The following is a 22325-nucleotide window of genomic DNA, read 5'->3' on the forward strand; positions in this document are numbered from 1 at the left end:
AACAGTGTTGGAAGACGTTTAGTACCTAATTTTAAGACTTCTTCTAAAGCTACAGTAATCAAGGCAGTGTTGGTGTAAGGAAAGACATATAGATCATTTGAATAAAACAGAGAATCTAGAAATAGAACCACACATATATGGTCCCCTGAGTTTTGAAAGATTATTTAACATTAGCATTTTATAGAATATAAACTCAATTCAAGAGCTGAGGAAGAGATAGTGTTTTCAGCAAACGGCACTAGAACACCTGGTATCCATACATAAAAATTAACCTCAACCCTTTATTTCCATACATGAAAATAACTTGAAGGGATCTATGAACCTAAATAAGAAAGCCTAAAAGTATAAAACTTTAAGAAGAAATTATAAGGGAAAAATGTTTATGAATTCAGGGTAGGCAAGAACTACCTAGTATAGAAAAGATATGATGTATAAAAGAAAAAAATTGATAAATGAGATTCCATCAAAATTTAGAACTTTAAATGACATCATTAAAGTGAAAAGTAGTTCTTAAACAGACCATATTTACAATGCATATAACCTATTGCCAGAATATATAAAGAATTCTTAGAGCTCATTAATAGACAACCTAATTAAAAAGTAGACATAAGAAGATGATAAATAGCCAGTATAGCACAAGGAAAGGTGTGCAACTCTAGAATCAGAAAAATACTGATCAGTACAATAACAACATTAAATTATACACTCATTAGGGAGATGAAGTTAAAAGTTTTAAAAGCCTTGTCATGACTTTTTCTTTTTGTTGGATTCTCCCCCTTTGTGTTTAATTTGTCATGCCCAGTGGATTCATTCTGCTGGGTTTCCTGGGGTTGTGATCCTCATTGTCTTTTCCCAGGGTATTGTCTAAAATTTTTTGGAGTGCCAGTTTGATATTCATGAAGTTCCTGAGGTGCTCTTTATCATGAAAGTATCTTATTTCTCCATCAATTTTGAAAGATAGTTTTGGAGGATACATCAATCTGGGTTGGAGGCTGTTTTCCTTTAGGGCTTGAAATACATCACTCCAAGCTCTTCTTGCCTTGAGGTTTGCATTGAGCAGTCTGCTGTGATTCTGATGGGCTTTCCTTTGTATATGATTTGTTTCTTTTCTCTCACTGCTTGTAGAAGTTTATTCTTCTGTTGGATTTCTGGAATCCTAACTATTATATGCCTATGTGTAGATTTTTTTTGACCAAGGCCAGCTGGAGTCCTATATGCCTCACTTATCTGTATGTCAAGTTCTTTTGCCCTCCTTGGGACGTTTTCTGCCATCACTTCTGTGAAGAGTTCTTTTATGTCATCTGCACTCTCTCCTGTTTCTTCATTGACTCCAATCAGTCTTATGTTATTCTTCTTTGCATTGTCTAGCAGCTGCTGGATTGATTTCTCGTGTTCCTTTACAATTTTAAAGCAATTTTTCTTTTCCTGGTCACTAATTGCAATCTTTTCTTCTATATGTGAAATTCTGTCCTCACCTTGGCTCATTGTGCTGTGTAGACTTTCGATGGAGTTTTTAATCTCCTGGAAATCTGTTTGCATCTGTTTTATGGATTCCATTTGTTTCCTATGTTGGGATTCCATCATGTTCCTCAGATCCTCTATTTATTTTATCTGTGTCCTCTCTAGATTTATTAATCATGTCCTGCACCATGAGCACAATCTTTGCTGTTATCTGAGTAATTATTTCTGATTTCATTTTTCCCAGATCCTCTTTTGTTGCTAGTTCAGAGAGTCCAGGTGGTTGAGTATCAGATTGTTCCATCTTGTTTCCCTTTGGGGTTGCTGTAGGTGATCCAGAAGTCTGTTTTTGAGGCTTGTTTATGTGTCTTCTCATTTCCATGGTGCCGTGGGGGGGGGTTGCTTCTGGCGCCCACGCGGCTCACCTTCTCTGCCCTAGGAGCTTGGAATGGCAGCGGGGGAGCTTCCTTCCGGGTGCTGGGACCGGCTCAGCTTCTCTGCCCTAGGAGCTTGGGATGGTGGTGGGGGATTTTCTTTCCTTTTTTGATAAGGTTGGGTAAGGGTTTGTCCAATTTATTTAATCTTTCAAAGGACTAACTCTGATTCATTGATTCTTTGTATTGTTTTCTTAGTCTCCATTGCATAAATTTCTGCTCTGAATTTTATAATTTCCTCCGTTGTACGAGCTTTGGGCTTGAGTCACTCTTCTTTTTCTGGAGGCTTGGGTTTCAACATTAGGTTGTTCATTTGAGCCGACTCTGTTTTCCTGACATGAGAAGTTTCTGCCTATTTGGCCTAGCTGCCGGTTCTTTGGCACTGGCCCATAAATTTTTTTTTAAAGCCCCTTAGGCAATCTCAGTCTTGGTATACCAGGAGCAACAACTGATGAACGCAATTATGTCACCTTGGCTAAAGTAGTACAGTCAACAATAACAGTAGCATCAAATACAGGCTAGAAAATGACGAATTTTAGCCCTTAATTTGCCATTTTTACCCTTAGGGGAGAAGATTTAAAAGGGTTAGGGGGTAAAAAACATAAATAGAAGAAGAAGAGATCAGAAGCAAGGCTGGAGAATAAAATTTAGGAAACTGGTGAAGAGAACAGGTGGGAAAGAGAAAAGGAAAAAATAAAAACAAGGACAGAATAGAACAACAATAAAAAATTAGAAACTGTGTTCAGACAATCAAGAAAAAACTAGAACAAAGCAAGAACTAGAAAGGAGGAAAAAAAAGGAAAAAGAAAAGGAAAAAGAAAAAAGATTAAAAAATCCTAAAATGTCCAATTCAAGGTGTGTGTCTGCTGTCACTGTTAGGCATTGTGGGTAAACAGAGCCCAGAGACAAATTGATTAATTCCGGTAAACTAGCTGTAGCTTCACAGTGGGGTAGTAGATAATCCCAGCCAGTGTGCCCCTTTAGTTCCTCTGTAGTTCAGGCTAATTTCTGGCTATGAGGATGGAACCAGATTCCTTGAGCCTAAAACAGCCTGTGTGTCTCTTGCCAGCTTGAACTCCACTCCCTGACCTCCTAGTGACTTGAACTCAGTACCTGCACTAAGGCACTTGAGCCATTAGATGGAGTTGGCCTGCAGCTATTCTGAATTTTGAGCTCAGTTATCCCCTCTCCAAGATGGCTACTGGGCAGTCACCCTCTCCTGGGTGAGGTCTGAACCTGGATAACTCACCAGCTGCTGCAGTCCGGTGTGGCCAATGCTCGGTTCTACTGGTGCATTTCTCTGTGGAGGCCTCTGGTGTCATCAGTAGTGACTGTGCATTTGCAGGTTCGGCCCACCCTTCCCTTGTGGAGAGTCTAGGCTCTGGAAGAGAGCACTCCTTGGTACCTCCCTCCTGTTCATTAAAGTGTCTCTCTTCACTCTTCCTTGATAGACCCCACCATAAATGATACTGTTAGGTCCTTCAAATAAATAAAGATAATTATTAGGTGGAGCATTTCAAAGGCTTCCATCCCAGGAGCCAGGAACAAGGTTATTGCTTTGTTGGGTTGTGAACAAGGGTGGGGTGCCCCATGTATGGAGATAGTGTAATCTGAGTATAGTACGCATGTGTATGCCGTATTTATAGAACCTTGTGGTGACTACAGTATAACATGGTATTTGAGAATATGAATTCTGGAACCAGACTACCAGGATTCTTGCCCCAGCTATCACTCTTGACCTGTATAATTTGTGGCAGCTAGATAATCTGTAACACGTCTTTAAAACAAGGATAATGAAGGCTGGAAGAGGTGAAGGTAGGGCGGGGGAATGGGGAAAAAATAAGAACCAAGATACATTGTGTAAAGGTACAAGATCCCAATGATGAATATAACTGTATTGTATACCTAAGATGTACCAATAAACTTAATAAAAAACAAGGATAATAACAATACTTTATTGGGGGGCTATGAGGATTAAATTATTATATTAATAAAATACTTAGAACATGGCCTGATACATAGTAAATGCTATAGGAGTAGTGAGTTTGTTTATTCATTCCTTATTCATTCACTTAGTGACTCTCTTTTGAGCTTTGTTATGTTAAAGACATATTTGACTCACATCTTCTTAGCCTCAGACCTTATTTCTGGATATATAGTGATTTATTTAGAGGGCTTCTGCCCTTTTAATAGTAACAGGTCCAAAAACAATTAAATACTTTTATTCAAATTATTTCTACTAAAGGTACTAACTGTCCAACCCATTTATTTGTTTAGAGATTTAGTCTCTGGTTGTTGCAGAGATGGGCTTAACAGAGAATAAATTTTGTTGAACTAGAAAGTTAATTTTAGTTTTCTTATATATTTACAGGTCTGTGTATGATGACCAGCCAAATGCACACAAGAAGTTTATGGAAAAGTTAGATGCTTGTATCCGTAATCACGACAAGGAAATTGAAAAGATGTGTAATTTTCATCATCAGGGTTTTGTAGATGCAATTACAGAACTCCTTAAAGTAAGGACAGATGCAGAAAAACTGAAGGTAGGAAATATTTTAAAATTCAATTTGCTTTTGTTCTCATTAAATTGCTCAACCATTATAGTACACATATATAAGTCATTATTAAATTGCTTTCAAGAAGTGAATTAGTATATGTATTTGGGAATGATCTCTATTCTCTATTAACACAGTTGTCATGCTAATGATAGGAGTAATCTTTATTTCTAAAGCAAGTAATGTGTTGACTTAATAAGATTTCTTTCCATGTAGTGAACTCCAAACATATATACAAATGAAAGATGCAATTTACAGTTTTAGAATTTTTAAATGGCAGTATGATGTTGATAAAAAGCAATCATTCAAAATCATTTAAAAACTTACAATAAGTAATTGTTCTCAAAGTCAATTATATTGAAATTTTAAAGTTTAATAGGAATGCATAATTTTAAAGTTGATCTATATTTTCTGCAGAACAGTAAAAACATTCTTTATTAAATGAGTTGTGGATTTTGTTGTCAAAATAGAAAATATTTAGTTATAAGAATTGTCTTATTTAATCTTTTTTTCGTATTTAGAGTGCTTAGCAGACAGAATTCAAAGGTTATGATTAGAAAACTATTATGTAAAGGATATTCAGATAATAAGAGACCAAATACAGCATCAATGAGGTCACTGAACATCTTTGTTCAGGAATTAATGAGATTTTTAATAAACCAGAATGTGCTTCCTTACTGTGATGACCTAATGAATCACTTAATATGTGGGAAAATTTGAGGTTGAACTTTGCCTGCACCTGCAGCATTAAAATGTAGCTGTGGATTGAGAGTTCCACGTTTGATGTTAATCAACCACCCAGTGTTTGCATTCAGCAAAGTATGAATGTTTAATTACCATAAAATGCAATCACCATTTCCTTCAGACAATGAATGGTACATAGACCTTGTTGAAGTTATCAAAAAGGGACCAGTGGTCAATTGGGTCAGTGATTTGATTGTTTGACAGACTCAGAGAAGCAAGTAAAGTTCAAAAATCCTGAGTAAATTTGAGAAGTTTGCCACAGAATCTGTTAAAAAGAACTGTCATAAGTAATTGAAGTTAACAAAAGCCCTTTTCAATCAAAAGTTCAAGTTCAAGCTGTAGAGTTAATTTGAATTTGCATTTCTTTGTTCTAAGTTTCTCATGAAGCATGATCTGATTACAAGGGTGAGCAGTTACATCAGGTCAGTTTTATGCATATTTGTCTAACTAAAGTGAAATTATTTTTAAGGTGCAAGTTACTGATACGAACCGAAGATTTCAGGATTCTGGGAAAGAGGTAAGAAAATGATACAATTTTTGGTGGAATCAGTATGCGGAAACTGTTTAGCTGTTTGTTTAAAAATCTGCATTTCTTCTTTTCTAAGATGATAGTACAAACAGAAGATATTATTCGGTGTAGAATTCAGCAAAGGAATATTACAACTGTAGTAGAAAAATTGCAGTTATGTCTTCCAGGTAAGTTAAATTTGTCTATAATGTACATAATGTATGGTTTGATAAAATTATAATATAATAGCACTTAGTCATTCCTTATCATGGGAATTATGGATTATTTGGTGATTACTACCTAACAAAGTCCATCATTACTTTTCCTGTTCATTCTATTCCCTGAATTTCCATGATTTTATTTTATAAAACCTTTGTTTGGGTATCTATTATATCAGTCTTGTAGGAAAACTTCTACCTTTCCATTTCTTCTCTGCTTAGTTTGCCATATGAGCCCTCCTGCCCCTTTTACCCTTCTCTCTTTTTTACCTTAGAGAATGTCTTTTGATTAAGTTTTCTTGCCTTTACCATTTGCCTAATTTTTTACTTCTAGTTTTCCATTGTTTTTTGTTTATTTGTTTGTCTATCACTTAATAGGTTGGTTTTAGCCAGGGATTTAGCTTAGTGGTTCCAGCGCCTGCCTCACAAGCACAAGGTCCCAAGTTCGCTTCCTGGTACCAAAAAAAAAAATAGGTTGGTTTTGCTTTGCTCACAATCTCATTTTGCTGCTAAGGTAAGAAAATATCAAAAGTGCTCAGTCTTCTTCCTTCTTGCCTTTCCTCCTGTATTTTGGAAAGACGTAGTTTCTGGTGTCCTAGTCTCTCTATTATGGCTTAGATGTACTGAAGAAACTAACCAGTGTTTCTTTATCTGGACTTAATATACTTTATGTTGGACATATTCTATTCAAACAAAATGAAGCAGGCATATGTCATTTTAAAAAACTATTGTAAGCTAAATCTATCTCAGTGTTCTGTCTTGTTTTTCTTTTTTAGGAAGGAATCTAAATCTCCATATTCAGGAGACTAGAATATTTTGTATAACAATGATATGATACAAATTTAGCTCAGAATACAAATTACATTGTTAAAACTGTCAGCAGATTTTATTGGCTAAAACATTATATTAGAATTTATTATATTAGATAACTATATTATATAATATGCTATATATCACATTATTTATAATTATATTATGTATTATTATTGTTATTTTCTCACTTATAAGAATAGCTTTCTTTTTTTAAGAATTAATGAAAGTCTGCTCAGTTTAATCTATGATGGACCAAGGATTTTTGCACAGTAACTTTGAGTAAATATTTATTTTGAGCCTATTTATTTTATTAGGCTTCAGGGTTGAGGAACCTACTTTCTTAAAGATGTTTAGTAATCTCTCTCTTTTTTTAGTACTGGGGATCAAACTCATATCTCTTTGTCCTTATCAGATTGTAATACACATCAAGACAGTTTCTGAATTTGAGTGCTTTGTCTCTTTTATTTTAGATTGTTTCACCTCATTGCCCCCTGGGTTTGGCTTTGGTGGGCCGATAATCTGACGTTGCATCTTATTTGAATGTCTTCTCATTTTTTTTTTCTGTTTTTTTTGTTGTTGTTGTTGTTGCTTTTTGTTTGTTTAATTCTTGGGTTAATGCTTGTAAATTGTCAATGGTGAGTAAGTAGCTTTATTGCCAGTATTCAAAACCTTAAGGAAATGACTACTCAGAGGCATCTTCCAGGTGTAGGTGGCTTTTGGGTTTTGAGTCTGTTGCAAGATCCTACCTCTTCAATCTATTAGGTATAAGAAGTTGCTGCCTACTTGGCCTACCTCCTGGTTCTTTGACACTGGCCTACAGGATTATTTAAGACCCTTAGGCAATCTCAGTCTTGGTGTACCAGAAAGAACCACTTATTAGTACAATTATGACACCTTGGCTAAAGTAGTACATCAGCAATAACAGTAGTATCAAACACAGCCTAGAAAATGACAAACTATGGTAACTATTAATTTGCCTCCTTTAACCATATGAACTAGATTTGTGGTTATATAAGAAAAATCTAAACAGAATCAGAAAATTGTATGCAGTAAATAAGCCCTCGATATGGCTATTTTACCCTTAGGGGAGAAGATTTAAAAGGGGTTGGGAGAAAAATAGACAAATAGAAGAAGAGGAAGACATTAGAAGGAAGGCTGGAGGACAAAGGAAGATCACTCAAACTTTGAGTTTGAATGGTACAGAAGACAGGAGGTAAAGAGAGGAGGAAGAAATAGAAACAAGAACTAAACAGAACAACAACAACAACAACAAAACTAGAAAGTGTTCTCACTCATTTAAAAACAACAAACAAGAAAAAACAAAATGAGAACAAAAACCAGAAAAGAGAAAAAAAAGAAGAAAAGAAAAACAATGTCCACTTTAAGGTGTGTCTCTGTTATCACTGGTAGATAATGTGGTCAGACAGAGTCCAGATCCTAGTTGATTAATCCTAGCAAGCCAGCCATAACTTTATGGCAGGGTAGTGGATAATCCCAGCAAGTCTACACCCTTAGTTCCTCTGAAGTTCAGGCTGGTTTCTGGCTGTGAGGCTGGAAGTGGATTTGTTGAGCCTGCAAAAGTCTGTGTGCCTTCTGCTGGCTTGAACTTGGCTCCCTGACCTCCTGCCAATTTGAACTTTGCACCCTTACTGTGACACTGGGTGCCGTTAGATGGAGCCAGCCCACAGCTATTCTGAGTTCCAAGCTCAGTTGGCCCCTCTACAAGATGGCTACCAGCCAATTGGCCTCTCCTGGGGGACATCTGAACCTGAATAACTCACCAGCCACTGCAGTCTGCTGTGTCCACTGCTCCATTCCACTGGTGCATTTCTCTGTGGAGGTCTCTGGAGTCACTGAGCCACCCTTCCCAAGCCGTGAGTTAGGGCTCAGGGAGAAATCACCGCCTGCCACCTCCCTCTTGTTTGTTGAAGTCTCTCTTTGCTCTCTCTGGGGGCTTAAATTCTCACTTCAGATCCTTCCTGAGCCTCAAGGACCCACTTCCTTCCTTTTCCTCTTCATGCCACTATATGCCAGTGTCAGGACACCAAATCTCGGAGTCATTCTCTGCTGTTGACCACTCCACTGAATTCCAGGAAGACCCTTTATTAATTTAGACCATAAGCCTAAAAGTTAGGTATTAATAGCATGATTAAGGGCTGAATTTAGCTTATTCCCCCAGGTAGCTATTTGAAATAGAGAAATAAAGGGAAGTAGAAGTTAAATTTCTGTATTGGTACTGCTTTTGCTTTCATGTCTGGACAGCAGTTCTCAGTTCATATAAATATTATGTTACTAATAGCCATGTCCAGAACTACCTCTTTACTTTATCCATCAATCTACTCATAGTTATCTACTCATAGTTTTTGTGTGTGTCAGGAATTATGGTAGGTATTAGAACTATAAATTTGAAAATGACATAGTCCCAGCTTTTGAAGGATTCTACAGTGTAATGTGAATAAGGACAAGTCATTCATTATTGTACAATTGCCTAATTCCTCATTGGGTTCAGAGGAGTATGAGAGTACATAAGAATAAACATAATAAACTGCACTTTTCTGGTGCATTAGTTTTACTTAAATGTTTTGAGTAAAGCGTAATTTTTATATGGAAATAATGAAGTAGATGTAAAATTTACATGAATAACTGAGATAAAGCCGGGGACTTCAAAAAAAATTTATGCTTGTAACAGCAGAATATGTTCTGTATTATGTGTTTACTGTAATGCTTTGGTTGGAAAATGTGAGAAATATTACTTTACAGTGTAGGGCTGTGGTAGAGATGTGGAGAGGGCCCTATGAGGTCACAGAGTAAGAGGTGGCTCACTGTTGCCACCATTGCACATTTGAAAGTTTTCAGACAAGTAAACAGTATTATTTATAATCTTGGGAGACCCTTGGGAGTAGCTTATGACTATAGAAAACCTGGAAAAAATGTTGTCTATCTCTCTAGTCTAAAAAAGATGAGTTAGTTTGATGAGCCAATAATTTACTCATTTTGTGTGTGGGGGGCCGGGTTGAGATGGTCTTGCTGTGTAGTTCAAGCTGGCCTTGAATTTACTATGTAGCCCATGCTGGCCTTGAATTTGCAGTGATCCTCCTGCCTCAGCCTCCCAAGTGCTGGGATGACAGGCATGTGCCACCACACCTGGTTGCTCACTCACTTTATACTTTGAATTCTTCTAAAGTTAATTAGTAATCTACATAGTTGCAATAAATCCTTTTGGTGACAGTACATCATTTTGCTGAAACTTATGACAATTTTATTGAATAACTGCATTTCTGGGCCTTTGTACAAAGTATGAAATGAATAAATATGCTTTGCTATGTTTATTTTTATTGTATTTTAAAAAATAATATTTTTATTATATTTTACTATATAATTTATTCTGTGCTGTAAGCATTTGTTTTTCCTTCTTTATAAATTTGGTATAAATTTTTGTGTATAGTTAATTATAATACAGTTGTGTTATTTTATTTGGTATATTGGGCCAAATTTAATGAATCTCACTGTCACTCAGTTTTCTCCCTTGGCTAAAGTCTAAATTTATAATTCCATTTCAAGGAAGATGTATAGTAATTTCTAAATAGAAAAATTGTTTCTAGATTAATGTCCCAGTTACAGGTGTCAACATACAGAAGTGTTCCAGGTTCAATATATGTATAATGGTCAATGTATATGGAAATTAAAATATTTTCATTTACTTGAATCATATATTTTATTTCAAAATATCAGCCTAATTCAAAGTATAGAGAAGACTGATGAATTTTGTAGTATATTTTTGCCTGCTTTAGTTATTTTAATTTCTCAAAATTCTTTATTTCATCTTAAAAGCTAAAATGTTATATATTTTTTTAATGCAGTCCTGGAAATGTACAGTAAACTAAAAGAACAGATGAGTGCAAAAAGGTGAGTTGGTTTCTTTCCTATTGTTATTTAAATAAGAATTGTATTCTGTTACTGAGAGCACAGAGAAACTTACTGTAAATTAATGAAATCATATAAATTTTGCTTTCTGCTTACACTAAATTAGGATCATCCAGTAAAGCAAAATTTCCATTTATTTATGAGTGCTTGTCCTTTATAAATAATGTCAAAGATTGGTAATATTGATAAAGAATAGGTAGACAACTAAACAAGGATGAAAAATTTTTTTTATTAACTTACTAACATATGACACTACATACAGTCAAGGGCTAACTGCTTAATGTGGAGTGAAAACAGTGTAGGCAGTCATATTTTGACATTTGGGCTATTGTAGTTCATATTCTGTTTTATAACACAAATGAATATCTGACAAATGAGAAATGATTTAAAGTAGTTTATTGGTTGCCATAACAGCATTAGATACCATAATGTTTAAAATACTAAAATGAACAATTATAAAGTAATATAGAAGAGCAAGAATGAATAAGTTTGGGAAAGAACAAATTCTTCTTGGTGTATTAACTACTAAAAGCCCACGATGCCTTATATACAAATCTGTAGTCAAAGATTTGTGTGCGTCCTGCTCTGTAGTGCTAGATATTGAATTTGATTGATCTTGACCAATTGGTGCTTATTAATAGAATGACTTTTGTATTACTAGTAAGCCAGAAGACAGTCTTGTTTTCTTTTATGCATATACTATTAAGATACTCTCTTTTTTCTGTTATTATATAGTATCATATTTTAAAGATTAGTTTTATGTGTTTATTGAGAAAAACAGGCTTCACCTTCCCTATTTTGCATTCAACATTCTTCATAGAGCAAAAAATGTTTACCTCTTTTTTTTTTTTTTTTTTTGTACCGGGAATCTAACTTGGGACCTTGCGCTTGCAAGGCAGGCGGCAGAACCACTGAGCTAAGTCCCCAGCCCTTGTTTATCTCTTTTAATGATTATTTTGGTATTTACATTTATGACTTCAGTAACTTCTAGTATTGCCTTAGTATTTTCTGGCTTGGGTAATTATCTTTTTTTCAACAATATAACCTAATATTTATATTCAAGTTTCCCCAGTTATCTCCCAATTGTCTTATATCTTCATTTCCTCCCTGAAAACATTGATTGGTATGTACTTTTTATTATTTTTAATTTAGAACAGCCCTCCTCTGTTTGCTTTTCATGAAAAAGTCCAAGTTGGTTCCTACAGGCCCAGGTGTATTTTAGATTTGTCTAATTGTTTCCTCATGATTGGATTTAGGTTAAATTTTTTTGGAAAGAGTATGAAGTAAACAGTATTATGTGCCTCTCATTGTATTACATTAAAAAGCATTTACTTTCAGGTTGTCCCTAGAGTATGCTAAATTTGATCATTTAATTAAGGGATTGACTGTTAGATCTCTTTCGAAAAGGTATATTTTTCTCTTTGCCATTACTGAATAATCGGTGGAGTGATACTTTGAGTCCTCTTTCCTAATAATGTTTCATCCAGTAGTTTTAGGATTCTTGGTTTAATCAGTTGTTATATTGGAATTAGAAAACAGTGGCTTTAAAAAATGGTATCATTTCTTTAGCATTTAGCTTTTTTTAAATATAAAGAATGTCTTTCTACTTTTACTTTTGCTTTTTTTTTTTTTTTTGAGACAGATTCTTGCTATGTAGTTTGGGGTGGCTTTGAACTCACTATATAACCCAGGTTGGCCTCCATCTCATGGAGATCCTTCTGTCCCAGCCTCCTGAATGCCAAGATTACAAGTGTGCGCTACAACACCTGGCGAGATCTTTCTTTTTTAAACCCCCTTTTGCTTTATTTCTTTTTCCCCCCCTGATTATTACTGTGAACTCATAGATTTTAAAAAAATAAATATGTAATAATTTATTATTTGATACATAGATTGTTCCAAATTTGTCTGGAGAAATCCCTCAAGCAAGTTTTGTGACTTCATTTGTCCTTGTGTATTTTATTGCTTATTGTACAGTAAGATTTTCCAAGCTCATTGTACTTTTCTTGCCCTTTGTCTCTCTCTCTCTGTCTCTGTCTCTTTCTGTGTCTCTCTGTCTCTCCTCTGTCTCTCTTTCCCTCTCCCTGTATTTTTCATGTCCTTTATCTTCCAGGGTTGCCATTGGGAAGTTTGAAGTCTAAAGTCATTTGAATTTCTTACCTTTCATTTGTGAGCTACCTTGTCTTTCTTTAAAATCTTCTCTTTGTCTTCTGTGGTCTGTAATTTCCCTATTATATGCTTTGGTGTAAGTTTGCTTTTATTTCATTGTGCTGGTTATTTGGGGGAGGGGGTTCAGGTTTCAACCTGGAAACTCTTTTAATCTGAATAATGTCCTTAAATTCTAGGAAATTTTCTTGAATTATTTCTTCTGTTTTCTTGACTCACTCTCTCTAGGACAGGTATAAATGTTCAGTCTAGCTTGATTCTCTAATTTTTTCATTTCTTCGAGCTAAAAAATATCTCTGTCTACCTCAAAGAACTAGGACTGGAAGTCCCATTTGACCCAGCTGTTCCACTGCTGGGTATCTTCCCCACAGAATTAAAAGAATCCTACCACAATGATATATGTGTACCCATGTTTATAGTGGCACAGACTGTAATAGCTAAAGTTTGGAAACAGCCCAAGTGCCCATCAGCTGGAACCTGGATAAAGAAGATGTGGGTTTTTTTATAAAATGGAGTACTACTCAGCCATAAAAAGAATGAGAAACTAGAGACATTTATAGCTAAATGGATGCATATTGAGGCCATACTCTTTGGTTTTTTTTTTGGGGGGGGGGGGTTCTGGGGATTGAACTCGGGACCTTGTGCTTGTGAGGCAGGCCCTGGAACCACTGAGCTAAATTCTCACTGAGACCATACTCTAAAGTGAAATAAATAGGACATACATGTGTAAATACCAAATAGTTTCTCTAGTGTGAGAAACTGAAAGTGTAAATAAGGGTTAAAATGATTAAAACAAATAATAGATAATTTGAAATAGGAAGAAAAGGTCCAAAGGGGTAGGGTTGGTGGGAGGGGAAGGGGAAAGGAAAGAAGGGAAAGGAAAAATTATGAGAAAAGAAAAAAAAAAGGAAATGAAGTCTGTGTAAATAGGGAAGGGTAGAGGGGGTGAAGGGCGCACAGGTAATGGGGAAAAAATAAGAACCAAGATATATCATGTACAGGTACAAGCACCCAGTGATAAATGTAAATGTATTGTATACCTAAAATGTACCAATAAAAGAATTTAAGAAAAAAAATCTCTGTCTCCTTGTTCTTTCTGTGAGGTTACTTTATCTTCATTTGCGAAAGATAATGCCATATATATATATATATATATATATATATGTATATGTATATATGCTGTGTGATTTTTAATTTCTTTTTTTTATAATTTTTAATTTCTAAGAACTCTTTTTTGAACTCCAAAAACATCTTTTTCAGGTAGCTTGTTTTTGATTTATTGTTAGAGTATTTTCTCTTAGCTCTCTGAGATTTAGATGTATATTTTTCTTGTGAAATGTTTCCTCTAAATTTCTATTTGTTTGTTTTTATCTCTGGCTTTCTTGTTAAAGTATTTCTCAGATTCTGGTGATTTCTTGGTTGACTAGTCTTATTTAAGTATGGTGGACATAACAATTTGCTTGGAAGCTCTGGATCCTTGGGGTGGCAAGGATTATTTCACTGTAAGTTAACAATCTTATTCTGTAATTGTAAGGTAACAATCTCTTAGTCCTCTTTTGGATGGGCTCTTTAGCTCGGAAGCATCTGATGTTAGTTAATGTCTTGAGGTCTTATCTAGACACATTTTCTGGAGGAAATTTCCCATCTTCTGTCTGGAGTGTAAAGTTCTCACTGCCAGCATTCTGAGATCTCAGTTGGGGAAGAGGGCATCTTGTGTATATTGGTTCAACTAAATTTATTTTCAGGCTAGTACTATTGCCATCAATTTTGATGGTGTCCCCAGTCAGAGATTGTTTTGGTTTCTTTAGCTTTTTTCTAAGATGAGTGAATGACAGTTGCTTAGATGCCTGGAATGGAGAAGAAAATCTGGGATCTGCTTCTTGAACATATTTTTCAACCATATTCTTTGTTTTCGTTTATTTTTACTTTAACTTTTTAAAACAGTAAAAATTGTGCATATTTGTGGACCACCATGTAGCATTTTGATACATGTGTTCATTGAGTGATGTTTAAATTAAGGTAAATATATTATTTCCTCAAGCCATTATGATTTCTTTGTGGTAGATCCATTCAACATATTCCTTATTTTAGTCCTTCTTTATCTTCGACTTCTAGACATAGTGGGATTCCTGTCAACTCTTGAACCTTCTGCAATGCTGGAGATCAAATACGGGGCCTTGCAAATGCTAGGAAAGCACTGTGCTAATGAACTACATCCCCAGCCACTGTGAATTTTTTCTTGTGGGAGACTTAACTGATTATTTAGATGTACTTAAAATTATAAAATTCATGTGATAAGAACTTGTTATAGAGTTTTCTTTTTAACTTCTCACAGGTATTATTCTGCCCTAAAAACTATGGAACAGTTAGAGAAGGTGTACTTTCCCCGGGTTAGTCAATACCGGTTTTGTCAGTTAATGATAGAAAATCTTCCTAAACTCCGTGAGGATATTAAAGAAATCTCCATGTCTGATCTCAAAGACTTTTTGGAAAGCATTCGAAAACATTCCGACAAAATAGGTGAAACAGCAATGAAACAGGTGAGATTAAAAAGAATTTGAATTTAATACTATTTAGTAATCTAGAATATAAAATAGTCAAAGGTTTATTTCTTTAACTTATGTGAAATGCTTATTTTTATTTAGTTTTACCCTTTTTTTATCTTTCCTCTCTGGAATGGATTTTGTCAGTGTATTCTTTGGATTTACAGTTATTCCTTGTTTAAGTAAATTCAATCTAACTTGAATTCTTCAGTTACTCACCAGCTAACCTCTCACAATATTCCCTACCCATGTGGTGTTACATTGTTTCCCCAGCAGCCGATCTGCTATAAAATTAGCTAAAAAGTGGCAGCCACAGAAGCAAGTGGAAGCCCTTTTAAACTAAGCTTCCTTTTTGTTTTGGTACCAGGGATCGAATTTGGGTCCTTCCGCTTGCAAGGCAGGCAGCGGAACCACTGAGCTAAATCCCCGGCCCTAAGGTTCCTTTTAAAAGACAAATTTGAAGTATTAACTTTGAATTAAAAAACTACAGTTCAGTAATAAAAGGAAAAAACAATGAGAAAGTTAATATTATTTTTGAGCCAGGAAAATAATATTCTGTTTATGAATGAGAAATGAAAACATGGCTTCATGATATTCATAGAATGTTGTTCATAATTAGCCAAAAAACAGTAAACAACCCAAGAGGATATCAAAAGGAGAATGGAACAATAATTGTGGTGTATTCATACAATGGAATACTACATAGCGATAAAAAGGAATGAATTAATGATAATGAAGCAGCACATGGATATCATAGATATGTTAAGCCACAGAAGTTGAACAAAAAAAGGGTACAAATTGAGTGATTATGTTTAAATACAGTTCTAAAGCAGGCAAAACAAGACTAAAATAAAATCAGCACAATGATAGGCAACCAGAGACTTGGGTAGGGAAATTGCCTAGGAAAAGAAGTAAGGGGAAATGGAAATGTTCTATATCATGATGTCTTAGTTACTTTCCTCTTGTTGCTGAGAGAAAATACTTGATGCCTTCAGGGAGGAAAGGTTTATTTAGCTTACAATTTGTAGAGGTTTCAGTCCATAATAGGCCGGCTCCAAGATGGGGTGACCTTTTGTGCCTGGCCACTCTATATTGATTTACTTTAATAGGTGGTTTACTTTGTGGATGTATTGATTTTGGGAATTCTTTACCAGGATCAATTTACTTTGTTAAAATTAGGACTGTATACACAATATAGAATTTGTACGTACAGTAATGTTTTTAATCTTTTTTTTTTTTTTTAGTCAGGGTTTCATTATGTAGTTCAGATTGGCCTTGAACTCACTGTGTATCCCAGGCTGGTCTCAACCTTGAGGCAATCCTGCTACCTCAGCTTCCTGAGTGCTGGGATTACAGGAGTGTGCCACTAAGCCTGTCAATAATGTTTTTTAAAATGGCTTAATTTTTTTTCAGTTGTCATTAACTCTTGTTTATCTGAAGGTGGGCTATAGAAAATTCAGTTTTCTTTTTTTGCGGAGCTGGGAATTGAACCTAGGGCCTTGCACATACTAGGCAAATGATCTACCACTAAGCTGCATTCCCAGCCCTCAAAATATTTTTGGTAGTGTGTTTTGTTCAGCTTAGTGTTAAATCCTTGGTTAACAAAGAAAAAACAACTTTATTTGGTGTAAATTAAAAGAAGCTACAAAAGAGAGCTTAAGCCAAACTTATTATCTCTCTTTTCTATGGAAGCCAGGCCTAAGGTCATTTTCCCTACTATTGTAATGATGAGAATATGGTTCTGTATGGGTCATAGTGTAGAACAGAAATGGCAAGCTAGTGGCTTAGAATTCTAACATCAGATTAGTAGCCTGGAAAAATACAGACTAAGAAGATGTAAGAGAATAAGATCCAAAGGCACAGTTCAAGAAGAGACTCTAGAAACTGATTATTTAGAGAACTTTTGTGGGTTAGGAAAGCACCATATTTAAAGGAAAAGCTACAGCCTTAAATTTACAAATTAAGAAAGGCTTAAATAAATGACCTAAGTAGCCGTTTCAAGAAATTAGAGAAACTAAAAGTTAAACTCAGAGGAAAAGAAGAAGGACAAAATTAAAATAAGAACTGAAATCAATATTATAGAAACAAAATACAAAAAGGAAATGAACACAACCAAAAGTTGATTCTTGATCTTTTCAAATAAAATTGGTAACTGCCTGCAAGGCTGTTTGAAAGGAAAGAAGAAACAAACCATGAATTAAAAAGAGGATGTTGCTACAGGTCCTACATCTACATTAGAAATAGCAGAAATTATTATGAACAAATTTTGGGACCAATTTTGGCCAGAATAAATTTTGAAATAATCTGAATTTTGCTCTCTCCAAAATAGGCACAACAGCAGAAAACCTTCAATGTTGCTCTGCAGAAGCAAAATAATGTGAAACTTGGGAAGAATATGTACATAAATCGTGATAGAATTCTAGAAGAAATAAATGAAATTGTATTGAAACATGTCCTTGAGGAAGAGGATGAGAATGAAGAGGAGGTAATGGGATTTCTTTCTTTTGGATTATAATGTATATCTATGTGACTCTTAGTCTTCCCGTGTGCAAATTGAATTTATGTCAGTCAGATTGTGATGGGCCATTTAGTCATCCAACTTGTTAGGCTATATAATTGACAGGCAAATAGGATATATTGTAGATTATATTTGTAGACCATTGATAGTTGAACCCAGGTGTTCTTCCATATTAGCAGCAAAGTGTAAATCTAATGATTTTTTTGTAGTAATAACTCATATTTATCTGTGGCAAATGTTTTATTTCATGTCTTAACCCTGCTCTTTGGCCTATTTTTGATTAGCTTATATCTGTTTTTTCAACTTGTGTTTATTGCAATATAAATTTATTATGATTGGATTTAAGTTTTTTTAAGTCCTAAAAAGTTTAGAAACCTTGAAATTATCTTTAAATATTAACTTTCTATCATTTTATATCCAAATTCATTCTCTTATCCTATTGCTTTTTAAATTCTATCCATAGTCTGATGTTGCGATTTCCTTTTATCTTCCTTGAATTCTTTTTGAGTTTGTTAATATCATAGAGAACCTACTTATTTTGGGTCATTTATAAGTTTGGCCTTATCAGTGAAGTTTTATTTTCAGTTTTTATTTTTTTTAAATTTTCTTATTAGTACATGTTTTAAATTCTTTTTTAAGGACCTAATTGGGGAACAGTAAGAATTTGTATTTGAACTGTTTGTATATGTGCTCATGGCTACCTGTATGGATGGGGAAATAACAGTATTCCCCATGTGCTTTTCTGCTGTATGTCTGAGGATGAGAGCAAACATGTATGTGTGTGTACATATATATGTATGTGTGTATGTGTTTATATGTGAAACATATGTAAATACATGTGAAGTATATGTCTGTCACTTCTCTGAATATAGATAAATGAATAGCCTAAGACAGTTAAATGAATTTCTTTTTTTGATGCGGGGTCTCACTGTGTAGTTCAAGCTGGCCTTGAACTCACTGTGTAGCACAGGCTGGCCTCAAACTCACAGTGATCCTTGTGCCTCACCCTCCTGAGTGCTGGGATTACAGGTGTGCACCATCATGCCTGGCTAGTTAAATGAATTTCTGATATGGAATTAGTGTTTTGATAGTCCGTTGAAATTAGAGTTTTTTAAATCTACATTTTTGTTCTTAATATTCAGAAAATCTCTATATTCTCTTCTCAGATAGATATACATGGTAAAAGTAGACGATCTAGTCTTAGCTACATTTTCCCAAATTTGTTTTATGTATCTTTATCTGCTGAAAGTATTGCTATCATGCCTTAATGCCAATCTATGCTCTTAGAATAACTTGGTTGTTTTCCTATTTTGTTGGATTTCTTTTAATATTACTGCATTTTGTTTCTATCATTTTTCCTAACAAGTAAAATTATAATAAAAAATGATTTAGGTCTACTCTGGGGATTAATGAGAATAAAAATGCGGAGTTTTTTGTTGTTTGTTTTTTTGGTACTGGGGATCAAACTCGGGACCTTGTGCTTGCAAGGCAGGTGCCGAAACCACTGAGCTAAATCCCTGGCCCCAAAAATGTGTTTTTTAAAGAAGAGTTATATACTTCTAAAAAAAAAATAAAGAGTTATATACTTCTAAAACTTTATACCACTAACTGTATTTTAACTATTCTAAACTGTATTTTTTCACTTTTAACATTGCAGAACTCAGTACGCATGTTAAAATTGATGGCATCATAGTTTCAAGTAGCTATGTATTTTTTTTCTTTGTGTTCCATTCCAAATAATAGTGATGATATCTTTAACTTGAAGCAATAATGGTGAATCATATGACATGGCTGCTTAGGAGAAGGACCTTGTCTTTACCCTATCAACTCCTGCATCATTTTCACAAGATCAGTAATGAAGTGTTTAATTATCTGTACCAGTTTTCTGGTAGTCTGCCACGCATAATAAAGATAATTTATCATCTAAAACAGTCTACAATGATGATAAACATATAAAGAAAAAAATTCCAAAATGAAATAAAATAGATGTTATATTTATATTATATTCTTTCTGTGGTAAGACTTAATAAGTGTGATAATACAACATCTGAGAGTCTCCTTATCTATCTTTAACTTTGTTATCCAATAGCAGACTAGTAGTTTGATGTATAATTTTTAAAAACGGCTTTATTTTCCAGGTCCTAAGTGTTCAGGATCTTGTTGATTTTTCTCCTGTTTACCGATGTTTGCATATTTATTCTGTTTTGGTAAGTATATTTTACGTTTATGTATGTATTTATCTTTTTTTTTTTGGTACCAGGGATTGAACTTGGGTCCTTGCACTTGCAAGACAGGCAGCAGAACCACTGAGCTAAATCCCTGGCCCCTATGTATGTATTTATTAGAAGGCACATATGTATTTTAAGCCTTAAAGGATGACCAAAGCTCAAATAGCTAAAAGTCTTCATACAGTAAATATTTGTGAAATAGTTGTGTAAGGGACTTACCTTTTTCTTTTAACTTAATCAGAGTCTAATGTCAAGTAATACATCACTTCATGTGTATTATAAGAACCTTATAATAGTATATAGTCATGTACACATAACAGTGTTTTGGTTAATAGTAGACTGTAAACACAGTGGTTTATAGTGGAGCTGAAAAATTTCTATTGCCTAGTGACACCATAGCCATCATAATAGCTTAGTATAATGTATTACTTGCTTGTATGTTTAATACTGTATAAATAAACCTACTGAGCTGTCATTATAAAAGTATAGAACATATAACTATATGCAACACATAATACTCTAATGATAATAAATAGCTGTTACTGGTTTATGTATTTACTGCGCTTTGTAATGTTATTTAGCATGTAAGCCTTCTACTTATATAAAAATTAACTGTAAAACAGTCTGAGATATGTCCTTTGTGAGGTATTTCAGAAGAAGGCATTGTCATTATAGGAGATGATAGCTCCACATATGTTGTTGCCCCTGAAGACCTTCCAGTGATACAAGATACAGAGGAGGATGTTGGTGATACTGATGTTCTGACTTGTGTAGGCCCAGCCTAATATGTGTGTTGTCTTAGTTTTTAATAAAAAGTTTAAGAAGTTAAAAATTAAAAATAGGCTATAGCATACATGAGCTCATCATTCAAGAAATGCAAATTAAAACAATGTTAAGATTCTGTCTCACTGTGAAAGAATGGCTACCATCAAGTAATCAACCAATAATAAATACTGGTAAGGTTGTGAGGAGAAAGGAAAAGTTCTTCATTGTTGATGGGAGTGTAAACTGATACAACTACTATGGAAATCAGTATGGAGATTCCTCAAAAAACTAAAAAAATAGAAATTCCATTTGACCCAGGTATTCCCTTTCTGGGTATCATCTCAAAAGAGTTAAAAACATACTACAGCAGGGTATGTGAACCTATGTTTATAGCCGCACAATTCATAATAGCTAAAATTTAGAATCAGCCTGTATGCCCATCAATAGTTGAATGGATAAAGAAATTGTGGTACCTGTATGCAATGGAATACTACTCTCCCATTAAGAAAGATAACTTGAGGTATTTGTAGGAAAATGGATACACTTTGAGATATAATGTTAACTGAAGTAAATTAGATCTCTACACTTGTACATTGTATGGTTTCCCTTATATGAAAAATTTAATAGGAAAGAAGAGAGAGAAAAGAGAAAGAAAAAAAGTAATTATATTCTAAGTATGTTTCTGTTGTTGTTATCTGGTTTTACTCTAATATGGCATGAGAGCTCACTTTGGAGGATTTATATTTCTTTGGATATGTTAAGGTCTTTATTGTTGTTGTGAGCATGATCTATTCTGAAAGGAAAATAAGTAAATTCCCAGAATAGGAAATCTGTGAAGATAGAAAGTAGCTCAGTGGTTACCTAGATTTAGGGGGAAGGGATTAGGAAGTGATGGCTATTAGGTAGAGTGTTTTGATTTGGGATGGCAAAAATGACCTAAATTTGTTTGTGGTTGTGGTTGTTCAACTGTGTCAGTGTGCTGGGGTCTACTGAATCTTACATTTAAAATCTGTCAGTTGTGTAGTATGAAGTCTTTTGGTTTAATAAAGTTGTTTCATTCCAAAAAAAATTTTTTTAATGAAAAGGTATTTTAAAAAGAAAAAATAAGGGCCGGGGATTTAGCTCAGTGGTTCTGCCGCCTGCCTCGCAAGTGCAAGGTCCCAAATTTGATCCCTGGTACCAAAAAAAAAAAAAAAAGAAAAGAAAAAAGAAAAAATAGGCTATAGCATACATGAAGTAATCAAAATTTATGGTGAATATTTAAATTTTAAATATTTTATATTTAAATAAAATATTTAATATTACAACAAAAGACACATTGCCACCCCCTCAAAATACCCCCCCTTGCTTTGAACACACTTATCACAACATTCTTGCCATTTTCTGAAGCAATTCTGGAAGTCCTCTTTTGTGAGTCTTTATAGTGAATCTGCTGCAGAATGCCATCCAATGGA

General features: G+C 34.4%; 1 protein-coding gene across 8 annotated transcripts in view; it reads left to right on the top strand.

Annotated features, from left to right (window-relative positions):
- Positions 1 to 22325, top strand: part of Exoc6 (exocyst complex component 6) — a 261380-nt gene that overhangs the window by 62915 nt on the left and 176140 nt on the right. For all 8 annotated transcript variants that reach the window (XR_015440362.1, XM_087184918.1, XM_087184922.1 and 5 more), the window contains 7 exons: positions 4264 to 4435; positions 5661 to 5708; positions 5797 to 5887; positions 10591 to 10636; positions 15153 to 15357; positions 17690 to 17845; positions 20017 to 20085. Coding sequence is in view for 7 of the 8 variants with exons in the window: in XM_087184918.1 (XP_087041044.1) it covers positions 4264 to 4435; positions 5661 to 5708; positions 5797 to 5887; positions 10591 to 10636; positions 15153 to 15357; positions 17690 to 17845; positions 20017 to 20085 (787 nt within the window). In the remaining variant the exon portion in view is untranslated. The remainder of the gene's footprint in view (positions 1 to 4263; positions 4436 to 5660; positions 5709 to 5796; positions 5888 to 10590; positions 10637 to 15152; positions 15358 to 17689; positions 17846 to 20016; positions 20086 to 22325) is intronic.

This window comes from Heterocephalus glaber, unplaced genomic scaffold, assembly GCF_053883595.1.
Source record: "Heterocephalus glaber isolate CG9 unplaced genomic scaffold, H.glaber_assembly_v1.0 deba00001497, whole genome shotgun sequence".
NCBI classification, from domain to species: Eukaryota; Metazoa; Chordata; class Mammalia; order Rodentia; family Bathyergidae; genus Heterocephalus; species Heterocephalus glaber.